General features: G+C 46.1%; 1 protein-coding gene across 1 annotated transcript in view; it reads right to left on the reverse strand.

Annotated features, from left to right (window-relative positions):
• RALGAPA2 (Ral GTPase activating protein catalytic subunit alpha 2) overlaps nucleotides 1-24,632 on the reverse strand; it is a gene marked incomplete at both ends in the record, with an annotated part of 243,084 nt that overhangs the window by 172,403 nt on the left and 46,049 nt on the right. The window contains 8 exons of the mRNA XM_080716443.1: nucleotides 387-554; nucleotides 3,476-3,706; nucleotides 7,027-7,226; nucleotides 9,265-9,403; nucleotides 11,745-11,860; nucleotides 13,038-13,215; nucleotides 14,391-14,434; nucleotides 23,227-23,284. Coding sequence (XP_080572569.1) covers nucleotides 387-554; nucleotides 3,476-3,706; nucleotides 7,027-7,226; nucleotides 9,265-9,403; nucleotides 11,745-11,860; nucleotides 13,038-13,215; nucleotides 14,391-14,434; nucleotides 23,227-23,284 — 1,134 coding nt within the window. The remainder of the gene's footprint in view (nucleotides 1-386; nucleotides 555-3,475; nucleotides 3,707-7,026; nucleotides 7,227-9,264; nucleotides 9,404-11,744; nucleotides 11,861-13,037; nucleotides 13,216-14,390; nucleotides 14,435-23,226; nucleotides 23,285-24,632) is intronic.

Here is a 24,632-nt window from a genome sequence, read left to right on the forward strand (position 1 = left end):
GATTACAGGCATGCCCCACCACTTCCAGCTCACATGCTTACTACCCAGTTGCTTCTGGTACAGTCCTCTGCGTAAGAAAGTCTGCCGATACGGTCTCAATTTACTATCTCCAGATGTTACTTGTTTAAACAAGCTGAGCAGAAGGCAGGAGCTCTTTTCGTTTCACATATAAAGGATGGTGGATTAAGCAACTCTCTTATAATGGAGCTGAGGGTTAGGTGACTGCTGCTGGTGTCTCTGGGGCAGGTCCTTACAAACTTACAGTCCCCAGAGCACCAGGCAGGTGAGCTCTGCCCGCCTGTGTCACGCTGGGTGGGACCCTTGCCGGGGCATTAACACTGCTAGAACACATACATTCCCAACTCAAAGGAAAGTGGTAAAGTTACCTCCTTGCTATCAGTCTCTGAAAAGCCTAGTTTTTCAGAATCTTCTTGGGCCACATCTTTCTTATCTGGTTCCTCCATGAACACCGGTTTGTCCTGGAGGATCCACTTTCTGTACACTTGAACTACTTTTCTTGTTACCGCTATCTCACAGGAAGGCAACAGAAATGCCTGAAAGAAAAGAGAAAACTCCCTTTAACGCCACACAAAGGTCAGACCTACAGACCCGCACAGCAGATACTGGCCCCAGTGAGTCGCCAGTTTCAGGAGCACGTGGCTTGGAAGACCGCAGGCCACGGTTCTCTGTGCGGCCCACTCACCTGAAGAAAGAAGACAGTCTCCTGAATGGGGGGAGGTGTGAGGCGGCTTAGAAGTGACTTCTGTATCCTGAATCCTTTCTCCACAAAAATATCACAATATATAGATATTGTAACTGGGACTGTTCAGTGAGGTCCTGTTGGTGGCTTGAACTAGCCACATATTTCACAGAAGTGGCAACTGTTACCAGGCTGGGCTTTGCCTCTGTGTGTGTGTGTGTGTGTGTGTGTGTGTGTGTGTGTGTGTGTGTGTGTCTTTTTGTCTTTTTCTTGGCCCTCCCTCCTTTCCTTTCTGAGTTGGCTCTCAACATGAATCAGAACACCACTAAGCACCATCACCAATATTAACAAGAGCCCAGGCCCCTTGTAGCACAGCGCATACTCACAGGGATTTTTTTAATATTAAGGAATCCCCCTACATATTTTCATAAAAGATTTAATGTAATAAGATTTCAAAAATGTGGAGCTTAAACGGGAAATGCATTCATTTGCCCTTTCCTTTTCAGGTTTAGGGACTCTCTTTGTCATGCCAGGTGGGCAGGAGGACAGGCATTCCATAATCACATCACTGCTCTGCGGTCTCAGAGCCCTGCAGAGATTTCCCCAAGGTTACAGAGTTGGTTATCCTCAAATCTAGGTCTTGATCTGCCCTGAAGGTTCACTCCAGAGGATCCAGTCGGCAGTTTTCACTTTAACAAGGGCGCTGGCAAGAGATACATTCCCAGGGGTTAAGGTTCTATCAGATAAAATTCCACAACAGAGGAGTTTGTGTTAAGATCATGACCTATCAAGGTAGAAAGTGCTCTGATGTGCAGCCCAGAGGCTCTCCTCCCTCCCTCCCTCCCCCCCTCTGTCTCACTCACACACACACATGAGCAATGTAGGAGGGTATCCTACTTGATCCTACTTGAACTCTTCCCCTGAATTTTATCACAAGAATGCTCACACATAAATACTGTTGAACAGTTTTACAGTGAATATCCACATAAATACATCTTTGACGCCGCCACTAGCAGCTGCTCTATTAGCTTTATACACATCTACCTCTCAGCCCATCCCTCTATCTATCCCCCATCCTTATTTTTGAGGAGTCTCAAAGTCAACCACAGTTCTCATTTCTGTCTTTCTGAGGCAAAACCAGGGTAATTTCTTCATCTGGTTTATTTTCTCTTCGACTACATCTCACTATTAGACGTGCACACTGAGGCCCCTTTCAGCATTCCGGTCATTACGCGTTTTCAGTGTCTGAGGTTTTACTGCTTCCCGGCCTCTCTGCTGTGGGCGCGCTTGGTGGTGGGCGCGCGGCGTGCTTTCTGTTCAGCTGTCTCGGAGTTTAGTTTGTTATGGAAATATGAAGGTACTTCACGAGCTTCCCTTCCTTATGTGGGTATTTTTCAAACAATGAAACAACAACAACAAACTAATAAAACTAAATTAAAAAACAAATATACTGTGGACCACAAAATCCGTGTCACATTAAGTGGCTCATAGCGAGCATGGTGGTGCACACTTATAATCAGAGCGCTTGGGAGGCCGAGACTGGAGATAGTGAGGCTCTCGTCAACCTAGCGAGGCCTTGTATCAAAAAGAAAAAAAATAGGGCTGGGGTTACAGCTCGGTGGTAGAATGCCCCTGGGTTCAACCCCTAGTAACATGCACCAAAAAAGTAAAATCAATAAATCAATAAATCAAGGCTTGGTTCCCCAGACTGGCACTGTTGGGAGGTGCTGGAAAATTTAAGAGGTACAGCCAAGCACGGTGGTACATTCATAGAATCCCAGGGCTTGGGACTTGGGAGGCTGAGACAGGAGGATTGCGGGTTCACAGCCAGCCCCCAGAGCTTACTGAGGCTCTCAGCAACTTAGTGGGACCATAGTTTTTGGTTGTTTTTTTTTTTTTTTGGTGGTACTGGGGTTCCTGGAAGCCCTTCTACCTCCGGGCTACACTCCCAGACCCACTTTTACACTTTTATTTGGAAACAGGGTCTCCTAAGCCAGCGCACGTGGCTGGCTTTGAACCTGTGCGATCTTCCCGTCTCTACCTCCCAAGAGCGGGGATTGCAAGCGTGCGTCACCACGCCCGTCTGGGGGCCATAGTTTTAAATAATTAAAAAAAATTAGGCATGGTGGTGCATGCTTATAACCCCAGCATTTGGGAGGATGAGACAGGAGGATCGCAGTTCACGGACAACCTAAGCTACTATTTAGTGAGCCCCTTTGCAACTTAGTGAGACCCTGTTTCTAAATAAAGAATTAAAACTAGAGCTGGGGGCGTAGCTCGGAGGTAGAATGCCCCTGGGTTTCATCCCCAGTACCTCAAATTAATTAATTAAAAAAATAGGGCTGGGGGCATACATAGGAGATAGAATGCCCCTGGGCTCAAGGATCCAATCTTTAGGATAAGATACAGTGTGTGTGTGTGCGCACGCATGCTGAGGCCTGGTGAGAGGTTTCGGACCACTGGAGGTGCGCCTTCAAGGGTGGGGAGGGGCCGTGACTCTGGCCTCTTTCTCTCTTGTCCACACCCAGCCATGAACAGGCACCCTCTACCTCATGCTCCCGGCAGGATGGGAAGCCCAAAGGGACAGGGCGTATCGGCCATGGACTGAAACCACAACTATGAGCTAAAATAGACCTTTGGTCTTTTAAAGTTGATTTATCTCAGGTACCTGCTAGAGTAATAGAGAGCTGATGAACACAAACAGGATAAAAAAAACCTGTTTATTTTCCTGAACTTGTAACACACACACACACACACACACACACACTCACAGACCTGGCGAAACACTTCATTCACAAAATTGACGTAGCCTCGTGTGGACAAGAAGACCCGCTGCACCATCTCATACACCACCCGGTGCTCCTCCTCGACGCTACAGAGGCTGGAGTTGCTGAGTCTCCGGTCGGACAAGGTGCTGCTGCTGGAATGGCTTTTGTCCTGCTCTGCGGGCCCGCTGCCGCCGTCCAGCTCCGGCCCCCTCTCCTGCACGGCGCCGCCACCAACAGTCTGGAAGAGAGTCAGCACGCTTCTCAGCCACCTGCCCCCACTCCAGAGCACCCAGCCTGGGTTTTCGTTTCTGGTACTCAAGGCCTCACGTTGCAGTACCACTGCGCTCAGCTACCCTGGTCACATGACAACAGGAACAGGGACCCAACTGGATAAAGGAAGCCCCCTTGCGTCATCTAGACCACCAGCTCCCCGCCGAAGACTGCCACCCTGGGGCCCGGTTAACCCACCCCAAACCCACGAGCTGCCCAGCCATGTCCGGCCCAACACCAGACCCGAGCCCGGGACGTGATAACAGGCTAAGAGGTCACTGTTTTAAGCTCCCGGGCTTGGAGATTATTTGTAATATGGCAATACAACTCAAATAATGTCCATAAAGAATTATGTTTGAAGGTACCAAGTCATTTAAAAAGAAGTTCTTCCAACAGAACAGAGTGGTCGCAGAAATGGATTCCCATCGTGCCAGAATACAACAGCTACTTCTCTTAATAAAAGGATGCTTTTCTCAGTTTTAGAGGGTCCAAATCCCCATGGAAGGCTACTTTCCAAATCCAGGTATCCATTTTGACTGGCGTTATAATTACAGTAGGTGATAATGCCAGAACAAACTGACTATCCAAGCTTACACATTTTCTGTCTTTTTTTCAACAAAGATTAACATTAAGAGTGTGAATAAAAACTAGTTCCAATAAGGTGAGCTGAGGGGTGGGAGGGGAGAAGAGGGAAATTCTCTAAAGCACATGATGTACATTAATAAACATATCAATGTCAATCACTTAGCCAAAATGGGCAGGAACTGTGGGAGGGCTAGTTGGGTGATGTGTGCATGTGTGCCTCCACCATCTTGTACCCCATTAAGATGTATGACTACAATGCACCAATAAAAAAAAATTTAAGAAAAAAAAAGCTAGTTCCAGTGAGAGGTCTGTTTCATATCCTCTAAGACGGAGTCAGGATTCCCGGGTTACTCAGCACTAGCGGGTTCTGATGGTCAATGACGGCTCTCACTCCTTGAGCGTGTGAAGACGACTTACTTGGCAAAACAGACCCGCCAGTGTGGACCAGGCCGGCCCTGGTGGGACTCAGGAAGTGTGCAGGGTGGGCAAGGTAGCTGTGGGCTACACACCTTCCCTTCTCCTGAGCCTTCAGAGGCGCACAGGAGGCTGAGATGCACGGGAGGGGGCATCTGCTCCATTGAGGCCAAGGCCAACCTCAAGACGCTGAGGAGCTACAGAATAAAAATAGACGGCTTGCAACTGTGAAGAGCCGCCTGAGGGGAACTGGAAGCCCTCGAGCAGTGGCTGAACCTGCATCCTTCCTCTCCCTCGCTGTCCACAGGCTCTTCTCAAGAACGAGGTCTCTGTTTGCAATGCACACAGGTGACGGGTTTCCAATCTGGGGAAGCTGCAGAGAAAGGTCACACCCTTTGCGATGGTTTTGAACAATCACATGTTATGTAAAACTTACCAGAGAATGTGTTTGAGTTTTTATGCAAAATTTCATGCAGACTTCTATCCACTAATGAGCGAATAAAGTATGCCATTCCAGTCCAGAACGCATGGCGTTTCCCTGACTGCTGATGAGATCAGGGCAGACCTCCCTCTCTGCCGGACCCCCCCTCCGTGTCTGTTTTCAGTGGGTCGTCTGTCTCAGCCTGCAGGCTCTCTGCAGACAGTAGAGATACTAATGCAATTCACAGGGTGACAGCATTCACAGCCTGTCGCTCGGCTCTGGCTTTATGCCATCTTCTGATATATAAATCTTTATTTTTAAAAATAAAGTCAAACTTCATTTCTTCTGTGGCTTCTGAGTCTTCTATGTAAGGTAGTCCGTCGCTCCCCATCTGTTCCATCCCTCTATCTAGATTTTCTGTTAAATCCTTGGTTTAAGGGATCACCGCTTGGTTCTTCTTGTAGACCTCAAGTGTGTGCGACCCGTGGCCAGGTAGGTGGTAAGAGGCGAGGTTCTGAGTAATTCTGCCCACACCATTTTTAGTTTTCTGTGGTCCTGACTGGCGTCATCCTTTGAGTGACAGGGAAGGAACAGGACCATGCTGCTCTTCCGGCTTGGGGATGCAGATTTGACGAGCTGCTCAGCATTCCCCGGGGTAAGCTCTGCTGTCTGCCTGGAGGCTGGCATTCCCTCCAGCCCCTGGACGTCAAGTATCTGTGCAGGGCGTGCCCGCCTCACTACCTTTCTCGGGACTCAAAGCCCCCTGCAGTCTCACGCATGTCTTTTTTGTCTTTTTTCTTTTTTCCTTCAGCTGAGATAGAATTTTCTCCATATGTGTTCAGTTTCTACTCCCTCTTGGCGTGTCTGTAAGGCAGGTGTGGACCTGCCCTAGGTTCTTAAAAGCCTGGGGTCTTTACAGTGTCCTTTCGGCACGCCTGCTGTGCCCCCGTCACGCGTCCCTCAGATTCTGTGCCGACCTTCCCCGGGAGCCCTCTCTGACGAGCCAGGTGCACTAGACTCCACCGAGGCTGAAGGACCCTGGGCTCCCGCACGCTGAGCTGCCTGGGATCTGTGTGTCCTCCCAGCCGAGGCCAGGCCATGCTCTGGAAACTCCAGGAAGCAGAGTCTGCAGCACGCGCTCCACGCTTTCTGTCCCTGGTCCTGGGGACACCAAGCAACACAGCACACAAAAGCACTCTGACCCGGGAGTGCTAGCTGCCCAGGGCACAGTCCCACGGCACCACGGCCGCTAAAAAGGCCCATCTGTGGCTGAGCAAGGCCCAGAGACAGCCGGCCCTGGACCCTGCACTCACCTGCTCCCCCAGCAGCATGCGTCCCCAAGTGTGCACGGGGCCACCTGCACACTTCCCAAAGGCTCCCAGGTGCTGGTGACGCTGAAGGCAGGATGGGCCACCGAGGTCACGGATGCCCAGGAAGAGGAGAACGGGGCCTGGAGAGTGCTCCACGCCTGCTGGGCCCTGACACCGCCACGCCCCGGCAATTCCCGTGGCACGCAGCTGCGTCGCCGCCTCCCAGCCCCAGCTAGACAGTGCAGGTCTGTACACCAACCCACAGGGCACATCGCATTGCCACTGCTGTGTGGCGGGTTAAGTGTGTTATCATGGAAGCACTGAAAGGTTTTTGAAAACCGGATGTAGGTGCACAAGCCTGTAACCCCAGCACCTAGAAGATGAAACAGGAGGAGAGCAGATGTGGGACCAGCCTCAGTAACTTAGAAAGACTCTGGTTTACACTAAAAAACAAAAAGGGCTGGGAGTGTAGCTGGGAGGTAGAAATGAAAGTCCCTGGGTTTAATCCCAACACTACAAAAAATATATATATATTTTTTAAAATGATGAACGGCATACCTGGATGATTTTTGGCAGTACATCAACTCCATTCTTAGTGTTCTGTGTTGCAGTAAGATACTTTTTTTCCAAAAAGAAAGTTACAATCCACTTAATAAAAATCACGCGAGCTGCCATGTATGGAATTTTTGTACTATAAATGTTTTCATTATCTCGAGTTATAGTGATATACACTGGCTTTGGTCTCAAATGGGGGATGTCTGGTAGGGGAAAAAAAACACATAAATGATTAGGTTAGTTGTTTAAATGGCAACTAAGAATGAAGACCCAGCAATGATTAAAAGTAGCATCTTTTGGTAGACTTGTTTCTGATCCTGTCTTACAATCTGACCAAGAAGAGATGGCTGTTATTGTTATTGTTTACATATGACTATAAAAATAAACAAGCTAGTGGCTCATATTAACAATTTTGAGAAATTACAAGAGGCTACAGTAGTAACAATGTTCACATATGTTATACATATGTTTAATCTCATTTATGACTGGAACAAGTGTCAAAACATATGTGAGCTTTTTAAAAGTCATAAGTATTTTAATATCTAACATTGCACTGATTAAATTTGCTGAACTTTAATTTTATAACTTTTAATTTTCTTTTAGATGCATCCAACGAAACAGATATCTATTTTATGTCTAAAAGAATTCAAAGCTGGGGGTGCTGGCGCACGCTTGTAATCCCAGCATTCGGGAGGCTGAGACAGGAGAATCGCAGTTCTCGGACAGCCTCAGCTACTTAGTGAGGCCCTCTGCAACTCAGTGAGACCCTGTTTCAAAATAAAGAATAAAAAAATAGGAGCCGGGCGTGGTGGCACACGCTTGTAATCCCAGCATTCGGGAGGCTGAGACCAGAGGATCACGATTCGTGGATAGCCTCAGCTATCTAGTGAGGCCCTCTGCAACTCAGTGAGACCCAGTTTCAAAATAAAGAATAAAATACAGGGCAGGGGTGTAGCTCGGAGGTCGAATGCCCCTGGGTTCCACCCCCAGACCTGCAAAAAAAAAAAGAATAAAAAATAGGGCAGGAGTGTAGCTCGGAGGTTGAATGCCCCTGGGTTCCATCCCCAGACCCAAAAAAACAAAGAATTCAGAATATTTCATTTTTTGAAATGTCTGATGCCACCTCTTCCAAAGAATTAACCCAAAGGTCCATTTTCTTTCAATCCGATCATCAATGGGAAATCACATGATGCTGAACTTGATATACTACTTGCTGTAAGTCCAAATCCTGATCTTACCTGATTCCTAAACTCCTGGAGGACCTGAGCGAGGCAGAAAAATCTCAGCAGGTAAATTTTAACCCAGTAATACTACCAGCAGACCATGAATATAGGCTAAGTATAAAATCAGAAACAATTTTTCTTAAAAATACTCATATATATGTATATACTGCTAAAAAAAAATCCCAGTATGCCTGAAAGTATTTCTACTCCATTCAAAATACACCCAGCTTCAGCTTCACCCCCCTGCCCGAGTGTGTGTGCACGTGTGAATGTCCACACTGTGTGCACGGTGAAGACCACTGGACCAACAGGCTGTGTCCCCGCGGAGCCGAACCCTGCCGTCTGCCTCCAGCGCTCTTCCGGGCCATGCACCACGTGAACTTTTGTCTCTTGTAAACAACGGGGCGGGGGATTTGTCACTCACTTAACCACTCTAACGGAGGCTTCTGCCCTGTAACACTTCATTTCTTAGAGAAGGAAAGCTTTGGGAGCTAAGTTAGAAATGACCTTGTGTTTCCTAGCCCTTTGGGGGATGCTATCCCTAGATGGTCAACTCACCCCAACATCTGCCCACCATACTCAAGTGTCAGTAGCACCTGCTGGATGGGGACCCAGCAGGAAAATCACACCAGGAGCCCTGGGGCTGGCCTGCCTGTCACTGAGCGAGGTCTGGGGTCTCCATACTTCACCACCCATGGGAGCAGACTTGGGGAAATGCAATGTTTTTACATTAAGAGGTGGCTAAAAGAATTATACCAAAATACGATAGATTTTAATTATTTCTGAGTAGAGGAGCCTTGGTTCCCTTTGGCTGCTGGGAAGTCGGATACATCTTAGTGAGTACACATAATTAAAATCACTTGTCAGGAAACATTAAACCTTTTATAATAATAAGGTTGCCATTCCATACAAGATAAAGTAATGATTCCACTTTGAGTAACCCTAAGGGCCACCATGAGAAGGCCGCGCAGCCTTCCCGTGGTGCCGCCTACCCGCAGCTCAGACGGCGCTTACTTACCAAGTACTGGTTTGTAGATGTTTGTTAACTTCGTAAACGAAGGAAATAAATGAGGAAGATAATACTTTCGAAACAACGTAAAAAGAAACTTAAACCCGGTGTCTTGGTTCTCCTTGTTCTTCCACTCCAAGCTTGCGGCCTTTGGGTGATACATGGAAAAGAACATATGCATGTTTACATTTCAAATGAACATATATAAAAACGAAATGCTGTTATGATTCAAATATTCCTGTTCTAAATAAAAAATACATGACAAATAACATTGACAATTATATAAAGAAATCATCCCTCCTTTTCTTGGCACTGGGGATTGAACCCAGAGGCATTCTACCTCCACGCTACACCGCCAGCTGATTTTATTTCTTATTTGAAAAGTGTCTCACTAAGTTGCTGAGGCTGACTTTGAACCTGCAATCTTCCTGTATCTTAAGAATTGGGATGACAGGAATGTGCAACCATACCCAGCTAAAATCATATCTTAACAAAGCTCAAAAGATAGGGTTGGTTTTTAATACCATATTTTCAGATTTGCTCTGTGACCCCATGCCCACACAGTTTTCCACGTGTTCTTTGAAACGACTGGATGGACATTCATTGTGCTTTAAGAGATTTAGTCAAAAATGAACACTTTTTCCCCTAAACTCAGAAAAGGCAATTTATAATAAAAGGAAATTAAAGAAACTGATTTCATCCGATGTTGTCTAAATACAAAATCTATAATGAAGGGGAAAAACTATGGAATCTAGGAAAGTAAATGCTCTTTGTTAACAAGAAATCACAGGCCAGGTGCAGTGCTACGCACAGTCATCCTAGTGCTTGGGAGGCTGAGACAGGAGGATCAAGGTTTGAGGCCAGCCTCGGCAACTTAGACCCAATTTCAAAATAAAAATAAAAACAAAAAAGTGCTGAGGTGCCGCTCAGAGGCAGAATGTCCCTGGGTTCAATCCCCAGAACCAGAAAAGACAACTCACAAGCTAAGATAAACCCAGCCTGCCAGTCCAGCTACAGGTTAAATGTAAAGCCTTAGCGTCAAAGGAACAGTCTCTCCCCTAAAAACCCCAGCACCGTGAGATACCCCAAAACAGCTCGGGAGCTGACAGCACCCACCCCGGACGCCTCAGGACCCGCTGTGACGGGCACAGTCGCCTACACTGCTGAGGGAAAGACGACGCAGAGACAGGCTGAGAGAGGACCGGTCGGTGCTTCTTAGCACCTGTTAGACAAAGCAGCGCTTTTGGCTCCTTCGTGACGAGCTTCCTGGAGACTGCCACGCCTGTGTGGCACACGCGCTGAAGGTGAGGGCGCTGGTGCCCGGGGGCGGGGCCACGTCAGGCTCGGCCTCGGCAGAGGGAAGGCGCGGGGCGCACACGCACAGAACCCTGCCACGGTTCGGAGTCCCCAGCGTGCTAGGCTCTGCCATCACCGACGCCATCCCCCTGCGGCGGGGCCTGGGGACTACGCGACTTGTCTGAGGTGGTCTGGATACACGGTGCTGATTTCCCAGGACGACCATAATGGTCAACTACTGAACGGGGCATTGGGACGCCTGGCGCGCAGGCCAGGGCTCAGGCGGAGCTCCCGGAGGAGGCAGGGTGCCCTGCAGCCTCCCAGGACGGCAAAGTCCTGCGCTTCTGGAGCAGCTGAATGACCTGGGGCGGGAGGGGGTCAGGCTGCCCAGAAGGACAACGACCGTCAGGAAGTTAAGAGAGAACAGTGGGGCAGCAGAGAGAGTGGCTTCCTTGGAAGAGGATGCCATCCAGAAGAAACCATGCGAGAAGACCCTCCCACGGAGGAGGTCACTGACCAATCACCTCAAAGAACAAGCAGAGCAGACTGAAGTGCCCCTTCTTGGGGACCACTCGGCCCGCCATGCAGAGGCGCCAAAGGAACGTCCCGAAGGCAGTGCGCGACATGGGCGAAGACACTGAGTCCAACACGTGCGCTGTGGGCACTCAGGGACAGGAGTGTGTGCCAGCAAACAGACCTGGTGCATGTCCAGAAACACGGCCGAGAGACAGGAACCGGCTATAAACATCAACTAATGCCACAGTGGATCCAAGAACGGGCGGCACAGGTGAGCTGGGTGCGGACGAGCTCGCCGCTCCTCTCCGCAGCCCTCCTGCCTGCTCCGCCCACTCCCGGCCCACCCACGGGCAGACCTGAGCAAACCCCTCCATCCTGTCCTGTTGGCAGAGAGGACGGGTAGGCAGGATTGAGAAGGAAAGAAGTCTAAACACATTCACACAACATAATACGCATGCCTGATCTTGCTGGACTACCAGTGTAAGCATTATGCTGTGTTTAGAGAAATATCACATAAAACCACCTTGAAACAGAAAGGAGATGGGGGGGGGGGGAGAGAGAAGGGAGAGAAGAGGAAAGAGAAAATATATGGACACAGAAAAATAAAAAAAGACAACGTTTTCTCAGTGCTATTATGAATAAGCTCATTATTGAAAGAGCTCCAACTTTTCTCTGACCTGAATAACCATATACTTCAACAGTATTTGAAGAAAAAAGCAGGTTTGGTCCTCAGCGATCTTCTCCCCTGATATGGCCGGCAGGAGTGGAGTGATTTCTTCCGGATATATCTTTGCTGCAGGGTGTAAATAACGAGAGTTATTATATTTTAAAGAGGGCCCAGAGCCGGGCGTGGTGGTGCACACCTGTCATCCCAGCATTCAGGAGGCTGAGACCGGAGGATCGCGGTTTGTAGACAGCCTCAGCTACTTAGTGAGGCCCTCTACAACTCAGTGAGACCCGGTTTCAAAATAAAGAATAAAAAAATTAGGGCTGGGGGTGTAGCTCAGAGGTAGAATGCCCCTGGGTTCCATCCCCAGACACACACACACACACACACACACACACACACACACACACACACAAGAGGGCCCGGGCCTTTAAGCAGGGGTCTCTGTTAAATGCGTCTACCAGCCATCAGCACTGCAGGCCAGCGTCACGGAGGCTTGGAAGCTCAGCGCAGACGCCCTCGGAGCCAACCTTCCCACTGGTCCACTCTTTCCCTTCCTGATTCTGCTTTGGTCAGCCCAGGACCAAATGCCAGTCATCAGGAAACAGAGTGACACGCACAATAACCCCACAGCCTCACAGGTAAGTTCCTTAAGATTCGCAGGGCAAGAATGGTCTGAGGAGACCCTTACTACCTTTCTATAAACCCTGTATGGAAACACCGGGCTGGCAAAATAAGTTGAGTGTCTACTTGTGCAACAACAGCAAAGAGAATGGACGGCAGTCTTGGAAAGCAGGTTTAGTTTCCTTAGCAGGCACATACACCCTCAGGGGCGCATGCGCCTTACCTCCTGCCCTTACCAACACCTGTCCCCGCCCTTCTGTTCCTGTTTCTGCCACTCAGCTAAATCTCTCCTGCATCATTTCATTTAAATAGGCTCCAAGTCCTTTTTTTTTTGAGGGTCTGGGGGTGGAACCCAGGGGCATTCTACCTCCGAGCTACACTCTCAGCCCTATTTTTATTCTTTATTTTGAAACAGGGTCTCACTGAGTTGCAAAGGGCCTAAGCAGCTGAGGCTGGCCGTGCACCTGTGATCCTCCTGTCTCAGCCTCCCGAGTGCTGGCATCACAAGTGTGCCCACCATGCCCGGCTTGGCTCCAAGTCTTTCACATCTGTTTGTAAAAGTCTACTGTGCATTACAGGGAATGATTCCTCATCAGACATCATCGGAATCCACTCCCAAGGAAATGAGAAACCGTGGAAGCCCAAGTGGGTCAGAGCATCAGCCGCGCCCCCGGCTCACCGTCAGCTACAGGAGGGCTGGGGTTGATGAGCGTCTCCAGCGTGCAGGGCCCCCTGGATGACAAGACTGCCGGGAACCCAGGCACCAGGCAAGCAAAAATCAGCACCTGCTCCTCTGCACAGTTTGTCTGAAGTGCCTGAAGCCATAAGAGAAACAGCCGGATCCCTTCACATCTTATCTGAAACAAAACAAAAAGCAATGAAAGTAAAACTCGTGTGTTTCTAGAAATGCACGGCAATGTCAGCACGCATCAGCCTGTTCTGGGGATTGAACCCAGGAGCATTCTATCGCCGAGCTACACCCTAAACCCCCTTTTTAAAATCTGTATTTTGAACAGGGTCTTCCTAAGTTGTTGAAGGTCTCGCTAAGTTGCTAAAGCTGGCTCTGAACCCGCTATTCTCTGGGTGATTCTCTCTCAAATCCCCAACTATTTGGGTTAACTGTATTTAACTAGATCTCAATGAGACTAACAATAAACAAGATATCAACGTGCTAGTTTGTAGAAGTAAGACAGGCCTTTCAAACAAGAGGCCACATATGAAATCCACAGTGACACCAAAACAGCTGGCAGCCTCCTCCTTTTTATCAGCATGTAAGACGCACTTAACATATCAAGTTTTAAGTGGCTGCAGTTGTTTCAACTGGTATAAAACCAAAAATGCATTAGCTTAATAAAGGCATGCACACATCTTAATTAGCCACGAGTGAGTCATCGCTCATTAAATATTCATCCCGGGCTGACTCCCTTCTGTCACCCTGTTTTCGGGTCATCTTACCATGGCATCAGATGGTCCGTGTCATTAAAAAGGTATATTCATTTTAAAATAAGCCAATTTTAACCTAAATTACAAGCTCAATCTGCTGCAAACAGATAAATATTCAAAAGTGAGGCATTGCTGCTCCTTCCCCCCACGATGGCTCTCAAATTAGCAAAATTAATTCAGAGAGGGCTGTAATTCTAACAAGCAGATTGCTGAGGTGCACTGAACCGGCCTGTTAGCGCTGGAGCTGGAGGAACTGCCCTTCCTTGTCCTGATGATAAAATGGGGCAGCCGCTGCCTAGCGGGGCCCTGGGCTGTGCTGAGCGGAATCATGACCAGAACGCACAGCTCCACCGAAGCCCGACCACTGTCTCCTGAGAACCCCTACGCCCTCTCACCGTAAGCTAGGACGGAAGAACAAACACCTTTCCAGTGGCACTTGGCGGAGAATCTCTCAAATAAAAATAAAAACCAAGTCAAGTGGTTTGTAAAAATTCATTTGCCTCCAAAAGGCCTAACTTTGTTCCTTTGTGGCATTAATAAATTTAAAAATAATGAAAAATATCATTACACTTTCATGTAAAATAAATACCTTAATAGAATTTCCAGTGTGTAGAAGCTTCTTTAAAGTTGAACCTGAAAGTTTAAAACAATGAATTAGAATGAGTTTATGAATATTTAAGGCCTATTTTTAAAAAATAGTTTTAGAAAGAAAAGAAATATATTTATGATCATAAGAGGTATACTTTTTCTTGTTGTTTTGTTTTTTGTTTTTTGTATGGGGTACTAAGGATTGAACCCAGCCTACCTCCAAGCTACACCTCTTACCCTTTTTATTTCTGATTTTGAATCAAGGTCTTACTTTTAAATTGCTGAGGTCTTGCCGAATCGCTAAGGCTGGCCTCAAATCTGCAATCTTCCTATCTCAGCCTCTCAAGACTAGAACTATAGCTGTACACTCCTATACCTGGCTAAAGGTACACTTTACAAAATTGACGACAAAGGTTAACCTTCAGAAGCAAAGCAATGTCACATAGGAAAAGATTCTTTTTAAGATGAAAGTACTTTGCTGGGTGTGGTGGTGGCATTTATGATCCTGGTACTTGGCAGTCTGCGACAGGAAGATCACAGGTTCAAAATCAGCCTCAGTTACTTAGTGAAGCCCTTCACAACTTAGACTTTGTTTCAAAATAAAGATTAAAAAAATAGGGCTGGGGGTATAGCTCAGAGGTAGAATGCCTCTGGGTTCAATCCCCAGTACTGGAAAAAAAAAAGATACAAATACTTTAAGTATGTGCCTCTTCAGAAAAAACTTTTAATGTTTCATAACTACTACACAATTCATTCAGGAAACAAAACCAGTGCTGTGTATGGACAGAGACGAGATGGGTCTCCCGCTGCCAGGTCAATGACTTCAGCCAGGGAGAGGGTCCCAAAGGCGAGGCTTGAGACCTGGCGCCCACACCACTGGACTCTGCTGGGCCCTTCCTTCTGGCAAAATCTCGGGCCGCAGGGTCAAAATTCACTAAACATAGCCGAAACTGACTGCTTTTTAAGTCAAAATTAACTGATAGTAAGATAACCCAAATATCCACAGTGGATTATGTACAAATATCTCTTGTCATACATAAAATGAATGACTTTAACAAAAAATGAAGGTAAAAATAGCGTAAAACTACTGCTTACAAAACATCTTTACAAGAACACCTTAAACTATCCCGGGTGGCATGATCCTCTCCTGGTAAAGACCACCCGTTTGTGGGGTTCGCTCCCTCAGCAGACCCTCCAGCGAAGCTCTATGGCCGCTGTCAGGGAGATGGATGGAGACCCGCTCAGAACTGCGCCATCACTGCCAACGCTGGTGCCAGAGGGTGCCGGAAGGACTGTGCTCCCAGGGCTGGGCCCACACTGAGTGTGCCGGGAATGTGTCCACACCCCAGGATGGGCATGGCAATGGCGACCCAGCCTAAAAACCAGAGGCAGCCTCCACACTAGGACCTAACCTTGGAAAAGTAGATGCCTTTTAAAACAGAAATATACTGGAAGTCTTAGGCAAGAGAAATTTTCACTCAATTGAGACTGTGTCTTAAAAAAATTACTTAGATTTCCTAATGAAAAGTTTTGCACAAAGCCAGGCATGGTAGTGCACACCTATACTCCCAGTACTTGGAGGGCTGAGAAAGGAGGATCTGGGTTCGAGGCCAGCCTCAGTTACTTAGTGAGGCCCTCTGCAACTGAGTGAGACCCTGTTTCAAAATAAAAAGAATAAAAAATTGGGCTGGAGGTATAGCTTGAAGGTAGAATGCCCCTGGGTTCAATCCCCAGTACCGGAAGAAAAGAACTGTGCATATTTAAAAACTAGATATCCAATCACATTTATTCCAGTAATGTATATCAAAGAAATAATCCATCATGAAATAGATCCAAAATCTCAATAGCTATGAGCCAAATCTCTGTGTATGTTACAAATGTATACTCTTTATTTATTTTACTTTGGGTACAGGGAACTGAACCCAGGGCCATTCTACTTCCAAGCTACACTCCTAGTCGTGTGTGTGTGTGTGTGTGTGTGTGTGTGTGTGTGTGTGTTACCGGGAATGGAACCCAGGGCCCTTCTACCTCCAGGCTACACTCACAGACCTATTTTATATTTTATTTGGAAACAGGGTCTCACTAAGTTGCTGAGAGCTTAAGTAGCTGAGGCTGGCTTTGAACCTTGCGATCCTCCTGTCTCAGCCTCCCAAGCACGGGGATTACAAGCGTGCGCCACCACGCCCGGCTCTTTTTTATTTTTTATTTTGAAACAGGATCTACGTTGCTGAAGCTGATCTTAAACCTGTGATTCTCTTGGACTGCGCCATTGCACCCAACAAACACATGCTGTTTACGAACTTCAGAGCCAAAACAAAACCCCTGGCAACGCGCAGGGACCTGTCACGTTTGTTGCATGCCGCTGTAACACCCGGCACTGGGGCCTCGTCTCCTGTATGGGCCTCACTAGCCCTGGTGAAGAAACGAAAGAATAAGTGAAGGAGTAAATAAAGTCTAGTTAACTAGACCAATCCTATGAAGTTTTAAATTCTACTGGCAACTCCTTTTGGTACTGGAGATTAAACCCAGGAATACTCTACCTCTGCGTCACGCCTCAGCCTTTTCTGAAACGAGGTCTCACTAAGTCACTGAGGCTGGCCCTGAACCTGCAATCCTCCTGTCTCAGCCTCCCAAGTACTGGGATTACTCTACTGGATAACTTTTACTTTATCTGAAACAAAAATATCCTTTGACTGTCTTAGTATTTTTTAAGAGGTAGCATGAATATCAAGACAGTAATGAGAAAGAGGGTTATGTACAAAATTTAAGGAGCACCAAAAAGTCAATAATCAAGAAAAAATGTCTTAATGCAATAGTTTTTATTATTTTTAGTGCACTGTAGTCATATATCTTAATGGGGTACAAGTTGGTAGAGGCACTGTGATAATTTTAAAAAATCAACATCAAAATTTCATAATAAAAATTAAATTTCTGAATAAATATTAGTAACGTACAGAGCCATATTGAAGGTCTGAAGTAAATGGGAAAATGTGTCTCCTATATACATGCTTTTATATATTTTAGTACTTAATTTTCCAGAATATTAAATTGGTTGAAGAACAGTAAAATTAAAATTAAAAATCAGATGTATTAAAACTCACAGAATCAATTTAAATATCATATTTATAGTGGACGCATTATAATTTTATTTTTCTCGCATTAATAAAAGCACACTCAATATTTTCAAAACCTCTCTCTTTGCCTCTATTAGCAATTGTGAGAACTGCCATTTCTGTCAATGTCTCCTTGACCAAATCACAAACCTTTAAAGATCTTTTAAAGATCCCGAAAGGCCGGATGTTCATGAAGACATTTCAATTTAATTTTAAATGCCATCTTCAGTTTTAATTTTGTAAAGCTCCTTCCTTTACCATGCCTAAAACTAAATACCAAGGCAGTACGCTGTCAGTGAGGGCCGAGAGCCTGGAGAGCCCTCTCTGGCTGCTGCGTGCACGGCCAGTTGGAAGCAGCAGCGGAGCGAGAACGCAGGACCTTCTGGAACCGCAAGATGCACACACGCAGCAGTCCACCGAACACGTGTACCACTGACCAACAACCAGCGCAAAATGGCCAAGGCCCTGAAAGGAGCGCTCACTACAGACGGCCAGCAGAAACACCGGAGACCTCTGTGGCTGATGGTCAAACAAGGGTTCTCTAAATAGGATACCAAAGGCATGATGCAGAAAAGTAATGAAGAATAATCTGGATTTCTTCAAAATTAAAAACTTTAAAGACACTATGATAAAATTTAAATGGCCTATGTATATTTCACACTGCAAAAAAAAAAAAATGGAGTTCAAATACATTTCCTCATTCAGTGATTCACAGCTAAGATCCAGCCATTAAACACCAAAACCAAGCCGGGAATAGTGGCGCACGCTTGTAATCCCCGCGCTTGGGAGGCGGAGATAGGAGGATCGCGCAGGTTCGAAGCCAGCCGAGTTGGCGTAAGAGACCCTGTTTCCAAATAAAAATATAAAATAGGTCTGGGAGTGTAGCCCGGAGGTAGAAAGGTTTCCAGGAACCCCAGTACTACCAAAACAAAAAAAAAAAAAAAAAAAAAAAAAAAACCAGGAGAAACTACAGACTATTTTCCATCTGAAAGTTGTTTTAAGAGAACTAGAATGTCTCTTTTTGCTAGGGACCCAACAAGGTGACACGAGCAGTGGTGGACGAACAATGCGCTAGCTGACGTCTCAAATCACGTCCTTCCTTCTCAGGATAAAACGTTTGCTGACTTGCACACGCACTGAACCAACCTCGCATCCCTGGAATCACAGCGCTGGGCTGGGTGTGCAATCTTCTTGATGTGGTTTTGAATACAAATTGCTAGGAATTGCTGCACCTCTGCTCACCAGGATGCTGGTCTGTAGTTTTCTTTCCTGGGGGATCTCCATTTGGTTTGGGTGACAAGGTGAGGCTTTGTAGGATGAGTTTGTTTGTCTTTGTATTTTATGGAGTAATTTGAGGAGCACTGGGCTTAGTTATTCTTTCAGGGTCTCGTAGAATTCAGTTGGGGATTCTTCTGGCCCTGGGCTTTTATTTGTTGGAGCTTTTAATTGCTGCTTTAATCTCTTTGCTTGTCACTCACCTGTTTAGATAAAATGTGGCTATGAGGTAGACCTGAGAGCTTTGGAGATGAGCAGACGCTAGCAGCTGCTCTTATGTTAGGGTTTTTTTTTTTGTTTTTTTTGTTTTTTTTTTTCTGGTACTGGGGATGGAACCCAGGACATTCTACCTCCAAGCTACACCACCAGCCCTATTTTTTTATTCTTTATTAAGGGACCTCACTAAGTAGCTGAGGTTAGCTGTGAAGTCCGATCCTCCTGTCTCAGCCTCCCAAATGCTGGGATTACAGGCATGCGCCACAATGCTTAGGTTTTTCTACTTAGTGAATTGTTAATGCAAGAAAATGTACCGTGTGAGTGGCATGTACCCTCAAAGGCCAAGGCTCTAACCCAACACTCCACAGGGCTTTGTCTCCTACAGTCCAGTAAGATTTAGTTAGGAACTTAGAGAGGAGTGGGTTCCCATTAGGTAAGGAGCACTAAGGTTTACAAGGTCCTACCCTCAGCCTGGAAGTTTTGCAAAAGTCAGGATGCCAATGCTGAGGTCGAGGTGTCGAGCTGGACTTCTGTGTTTCCTACAGATTTTAGTTTCTACTCAAACTCAGTCATAGCCTCAAGTGCCAGATATTAAAAATTTTCATGAATCCAAATAAACTAAAAATAATGCAAGAGGTTTAGCGAGGCATAGGAAGCAGATGTGAACAGTAAGTCTACGATGTCTCGTTGGCAATTCAGAACCCAAAAGGCTGTGAATACTTAAGCTCTCTCATATGAGTTCACCGACAAGACTCTGTGGGCCTCGTCCTCACCTCTCCATCTGCAGGACTGATAACTCACGTGGCTGGACACCGATGCCCAGATCCCTGAGCGCTATATACAGGCACCGACCCTGTGCTGACATTCCAAGTGGTGTGTTTGCTTCACGGGAGATCAGTGTATACACTGCTGGCCTAAAATTCAAAAAAGCACCCGGCAATGGTAATGCATCCTTGCAATCCCAGTACTTGAGAGGTTGAGCCAGGAGGATCACAGGTTCACCGACAGCCTTAGCTACTTAGGGAGGCCCTCTGAAACTTAGTGAGATCCTATTTCAAACTAAAGAATTACCAAAAAAAAAAAAAAAATGGGGATGGGGGTGTAGCTTGGAGATAGTACTGTAAAATAATAAATAAATAAATAAATAATCTGAAAAAGCCTCCAAAACATATCTAGCCTGAAGATTAATGTAAAAGAGATGTAGGCTTATATCAACACCAATTCCTGCCCAATTTGATTAATAACACACAAAACATACTTAATCTCAAAAAAGTCTATTTACCTCAAGCATTAAGTATATAAGCACGAATTATAAGTGAGGATGTTTTTCTATGCAAATGCTCATACTTCCACGTCCTGAACTATGACGGCGTCAGGTGGGTACCACAGGCTGCTGTCAGCGGCTGGGGAGAGTGGTGCTCTGCAAACCCAAAACAGGAGAGCCAGGACCTCTCATCACTCTGGTCAGATGCTACCAAATTAGGTAAAAAGCTCCTTCTGCCAGCGACTCTAGCCAGTTTCTATGGTATTAGACAGAATTAAAGTAATACCACATGCTGCCTACCAGATGTATGAAGTTTCACGATGCAAATGCAAATTAGTTTTCACATAGTTCTAATAAGTGTATTCATGCTGAGGAGAGTCCGCTAATCTTCAGACACTCTAAAGTGCTTTCTGAAGAAAATGAGTATGGTTTCCATACAGATGATACAAACAAAATTAAAGAAGGATTATATCTAATGCAAATAAAGGTGCTGCGTGCGGGTACTGCCTATCGCCCAGCCACTGTGCCAGCCTAAGAGTGCGGAGTGCCATAAATCCCCGTGATGTCTCCAGATTACACTTTGCATTTATATTTTTATTTTTATATTCATTTAAATACATAAGCTCAAAGCTTCAACTAAGCAGAAATGCAATGAACAACTCTCTACAATTTAAAAAAACTTTTGTGTATTTGAGATTTAAAGATGAAGGAATGTTCTTAAAGTAATGATTTATTCATTGGGTTCCAGAGATAGATTCACTATATATACTTTATTTTCTTTTTTACATTTATACCACATAACCCCAAATAACCCAATTCCTATAAGACTCAGTTTACATATATTTTCAAAAATCATCCTACGTTAAATTTAGGATTTGGGATTTGGAGTATCTACCCAGCACGCCATATTCCGCAGGATCCGTGACTGCGGCGTGACCTCCCGCCAGACAGCCCCGTCCGTGCCGAACATGGCAGTGGCCTCTCCTGAAGGCCCCTCGGTCCCCCTGAACAGAATTAGTCGACTCCCTTCTTCCTCCTGTCACACTCTTTCCCAGTAACGATCACACCGTAATTCTTTTCCTCATCTCTCCACCCACTCACTGGGCAGTGGATCAGCCGCTACAAGGGTGCAGAGATACTCTTGTCTCGGCCCTGAGCCTCGTACCACATGCACAACCTCACTCAACGAACAGCCAACAGGGCTCAGGGCCCGCTAAGGTGCGTGCTGTCCTCCAACGCGACCATCCGGTAAGGAAGGGAAACCGTAGGACACGCCAGGCTCGCGTAGGAAGAAGGACGGAGCAGACCGTCTGTGAACAGTGAGCCCGCCGCACACGCACAGCCCGTCAACAGGCAGGGAGCCCGCCGCACACGCACACAACGTTATTTGAAGCCTTCCTTCCCCCGGCCTCCTCTTCGCTCTCTTGGCCTCCCTCTCCCGACCCCTTTCCCTACTCCATTGGTCTCTCTCATTTATCTGAGGTCCCTTCTGTTTCCTCTTCTTTCTCTGGCTTCCATATATGAGGAAACACAGGACCCTGACCCTAAGCCCGGCTGGCCTCGCTCAGCACAATATCCTCTAGTTCCGTTTTCCTGCAGTTGACATAATTCTGGTTTTATTTTTTTTTTATTTTTATTTTTTTGGTGGTACTGGGGTTCCTGGAAGCCCATCTATCTCCGGGCTACACTCCCAGACCTATTTTATTTTTGGAAACGGGGTCTCCTAAACCAGCGCGGCTGGCTTCGAACCTGCGCGATCCTCCTGTCTCTGCCTCCCAAGCGCGGGGATTACAAGCGTGCGCTACCACGCCCGGCCCGGTTTTATTTATTTATTTATTTATTTATTTATTTATTTATTTATTTATTTTGGTGATACTGAGGTTCCTGGAAGCCCTTCTACCTCCGGGCTACACTCCCAGACCTATTTTTACATTTTTTTTTTTTAATTTGGAGAGAGGGTCTCCTAAGCCAGCGCGCGCGGCTGGCTTTGAACCTGCGCGATCCTCCTGTCTCTGCCTCCCAAGCGTGGGGATTACAAGCGTGCCCACCACGCCCGGCTGGTTTTCTTTATGGCTGAGAAAAACTCAAAACTCCATTGTGTGGATACACCAGCCTAACTAACTCGTATAGGAAGGGAGGAGCGGCAAGGGGGTTGGAACGTGGAGGGTAATTTGCCAGGCACTGTGTGCAAGCATGGATGAGTCTCCGAATCTGTGATGTGGAATCACAATACGCCAATAGAAGAAAGGTTTTTGAATGGTCTCAGAATAAAGAAATAAATGTTTGCAGTGCTCGATACAGTATCTTGATTTGACCGTGACACACTGCAGACACGGATCTAAACATACATATGTACTATTTGTACCCCATAAATACAGGCAATTATCATGTCAGTTAAAATTAATTAAATTGAGAGCAAAAAAGAACAGAAGGCAGAATTCACAACTGATGGCCCACAGCGGGGCTGGGCATCAAATCAGGGCTTGATGAGCTAAATGTGAAGAGCTGGACAGAAAGGGCAGCCACGGTAACTTGCTTTATTTCAAGTTCCCTCTTGAAATAATCCTAAGCGGCCAAACAGATCATTCTGAGTCAGCGAGACAGGCTTAAAGAACAAGATCGTCTTTTAAGGAAGCCATGAAATTATTTAAGAACACTCTAAATCGCTTTCCGTACACAAGAATCTCTTGGGGTCACTGTTAGAAACAGACCACTGTGTTCAGCAGGTCTGTCGGGGACCTGAGACTCTATCTCTCTGAGACTCCTGGAGCTAAGAGCAGCCTGTGACCACACTTTCAGGTGCACTTCACAGAGCTAGACATACTTCCCTCAAAGCTCATGGTGGACTTGTCTTGTGTTTTAACTGCTTTACCCTTATCAATATTCCTTGCTAGAAGCTATCTTATCCCTCATGGAAAGTCAATCAAAAGAAATACTTATCACTAAAAACTTTTAAAAACTGTTCTTACCTATACTCTGGTAATGCCATCGAAAGAAAATTCGCTCAGGTAGAAACTGCAGTATTTTCTATAAAACAAAATAATAAGACATAAAATAAGCAACACATGAAATATTTTTGTGATAGGCTTACATTACTTGCTACATATAAATTTCAAAAAAGGAAAACTGTAATCATATACATATTACACTTTATAATTACACTTTATATTATATTCCTGTGGGATAATCTCTTTCCCTTTCTTGCCCCAGGCAAGCTTCCTTTTCTTAATGTTTTAACGTCTACTGCCCCACTTTGATCCTCCTCAGTGAACCAGGGACACCTGCAAAGGCTCGTTCTACCTTGAGTAAACCACAGTCACTGCATGTATTAAGCGAGTCTTCCAGTGCTGGATGGCCAGGCTTCTTCCTTTCCGCCACCTCCTTCCCTTTCCAGTATAATCATCATTACTCTTCCAGACACAGAAGGGAGCCAGGAAGAAAGAGGGGCAAAAGAGGACGCACTCAAAACGACCCAGAGCAGAAAGGAAGTGAAGTGCTGGAAGTGATGTCACGACATTCATGGCCGAAATAGAAGCCTCGGGATTCGGGCTCTGAACGCCGCCTTGGTAGAGAGCAAATTTATGACGTGGAAGATTAGTGGCCACAAAGCAGCTCCCGACCCCATCGCATCCCCTCGAGAACCTCTAACCAGTGAGAAGAGTCTTCTCTTTCTCACTCGAGAAAACATCTTGACAAGTTATTCTAGGGCAATAAGATTCTCTGTACTTTGGCTCCAACTACCTTTTTAAAAAATGTTGAAAATCCAAGGACACCGAAATACATCTCTCAGTATTGACAATACACTAGCTTAAAATGAAAGTTGCCATTGTAGGGTTAGCTGGCTCATCTACTATTCTAACATTTCAGAAAACTAAAGTCACAAATGTATACTCAGAACTTCTGAAGAATTCCTCCTTTGCGTGTGTATATGTGGCACCGGGGATTGAAGCCAGGGGCATTCTATCTCTGAGCTATACCCCACCTCCCTGCTTTTTATTCTTTATTTTGAACCAGGTCTCTTAAATTGCAAAGGGCCTCACTAAGTAGCTGAGGCTGGCCGCAAACCCTCTATCCTCCTGTCTCAGCCTCCCAAGTACTGGGATTCTAAGCGTGCGCCACCATGCCCAGCTTTATTCTCTTTCTTGAAGGGAAAACTTCCATTTAGGACTTTCCCTATATTTTGGGTTATTTTTTCAAAATTAATTTTACTTGCTTATAATTTTGTGTTCCTAATTGACAGTAACTGTAGTGATTTATAAAACACAAAGTGACGTGGGTTTTTACTTTAATTTGCCAATACTGAGGATTGAACCCAAGGCCTCGCACACGACACGCAGGTATTCTACCAGTGAGCTACATCCCCAGCCCTCAGAGT

The sequence above is a fragment of the Muscardinus avellanarius genome (genome assembly GCF_963383645.1).
Source record: "Muscardinus avellanarius genome assembly, chromosome: 19".
NCBI lineage: Eukaryota > Metazoa > Chordata > Mammalia > Rodentia > Gliridae > Muscardinus > Muscardinus avellanarius.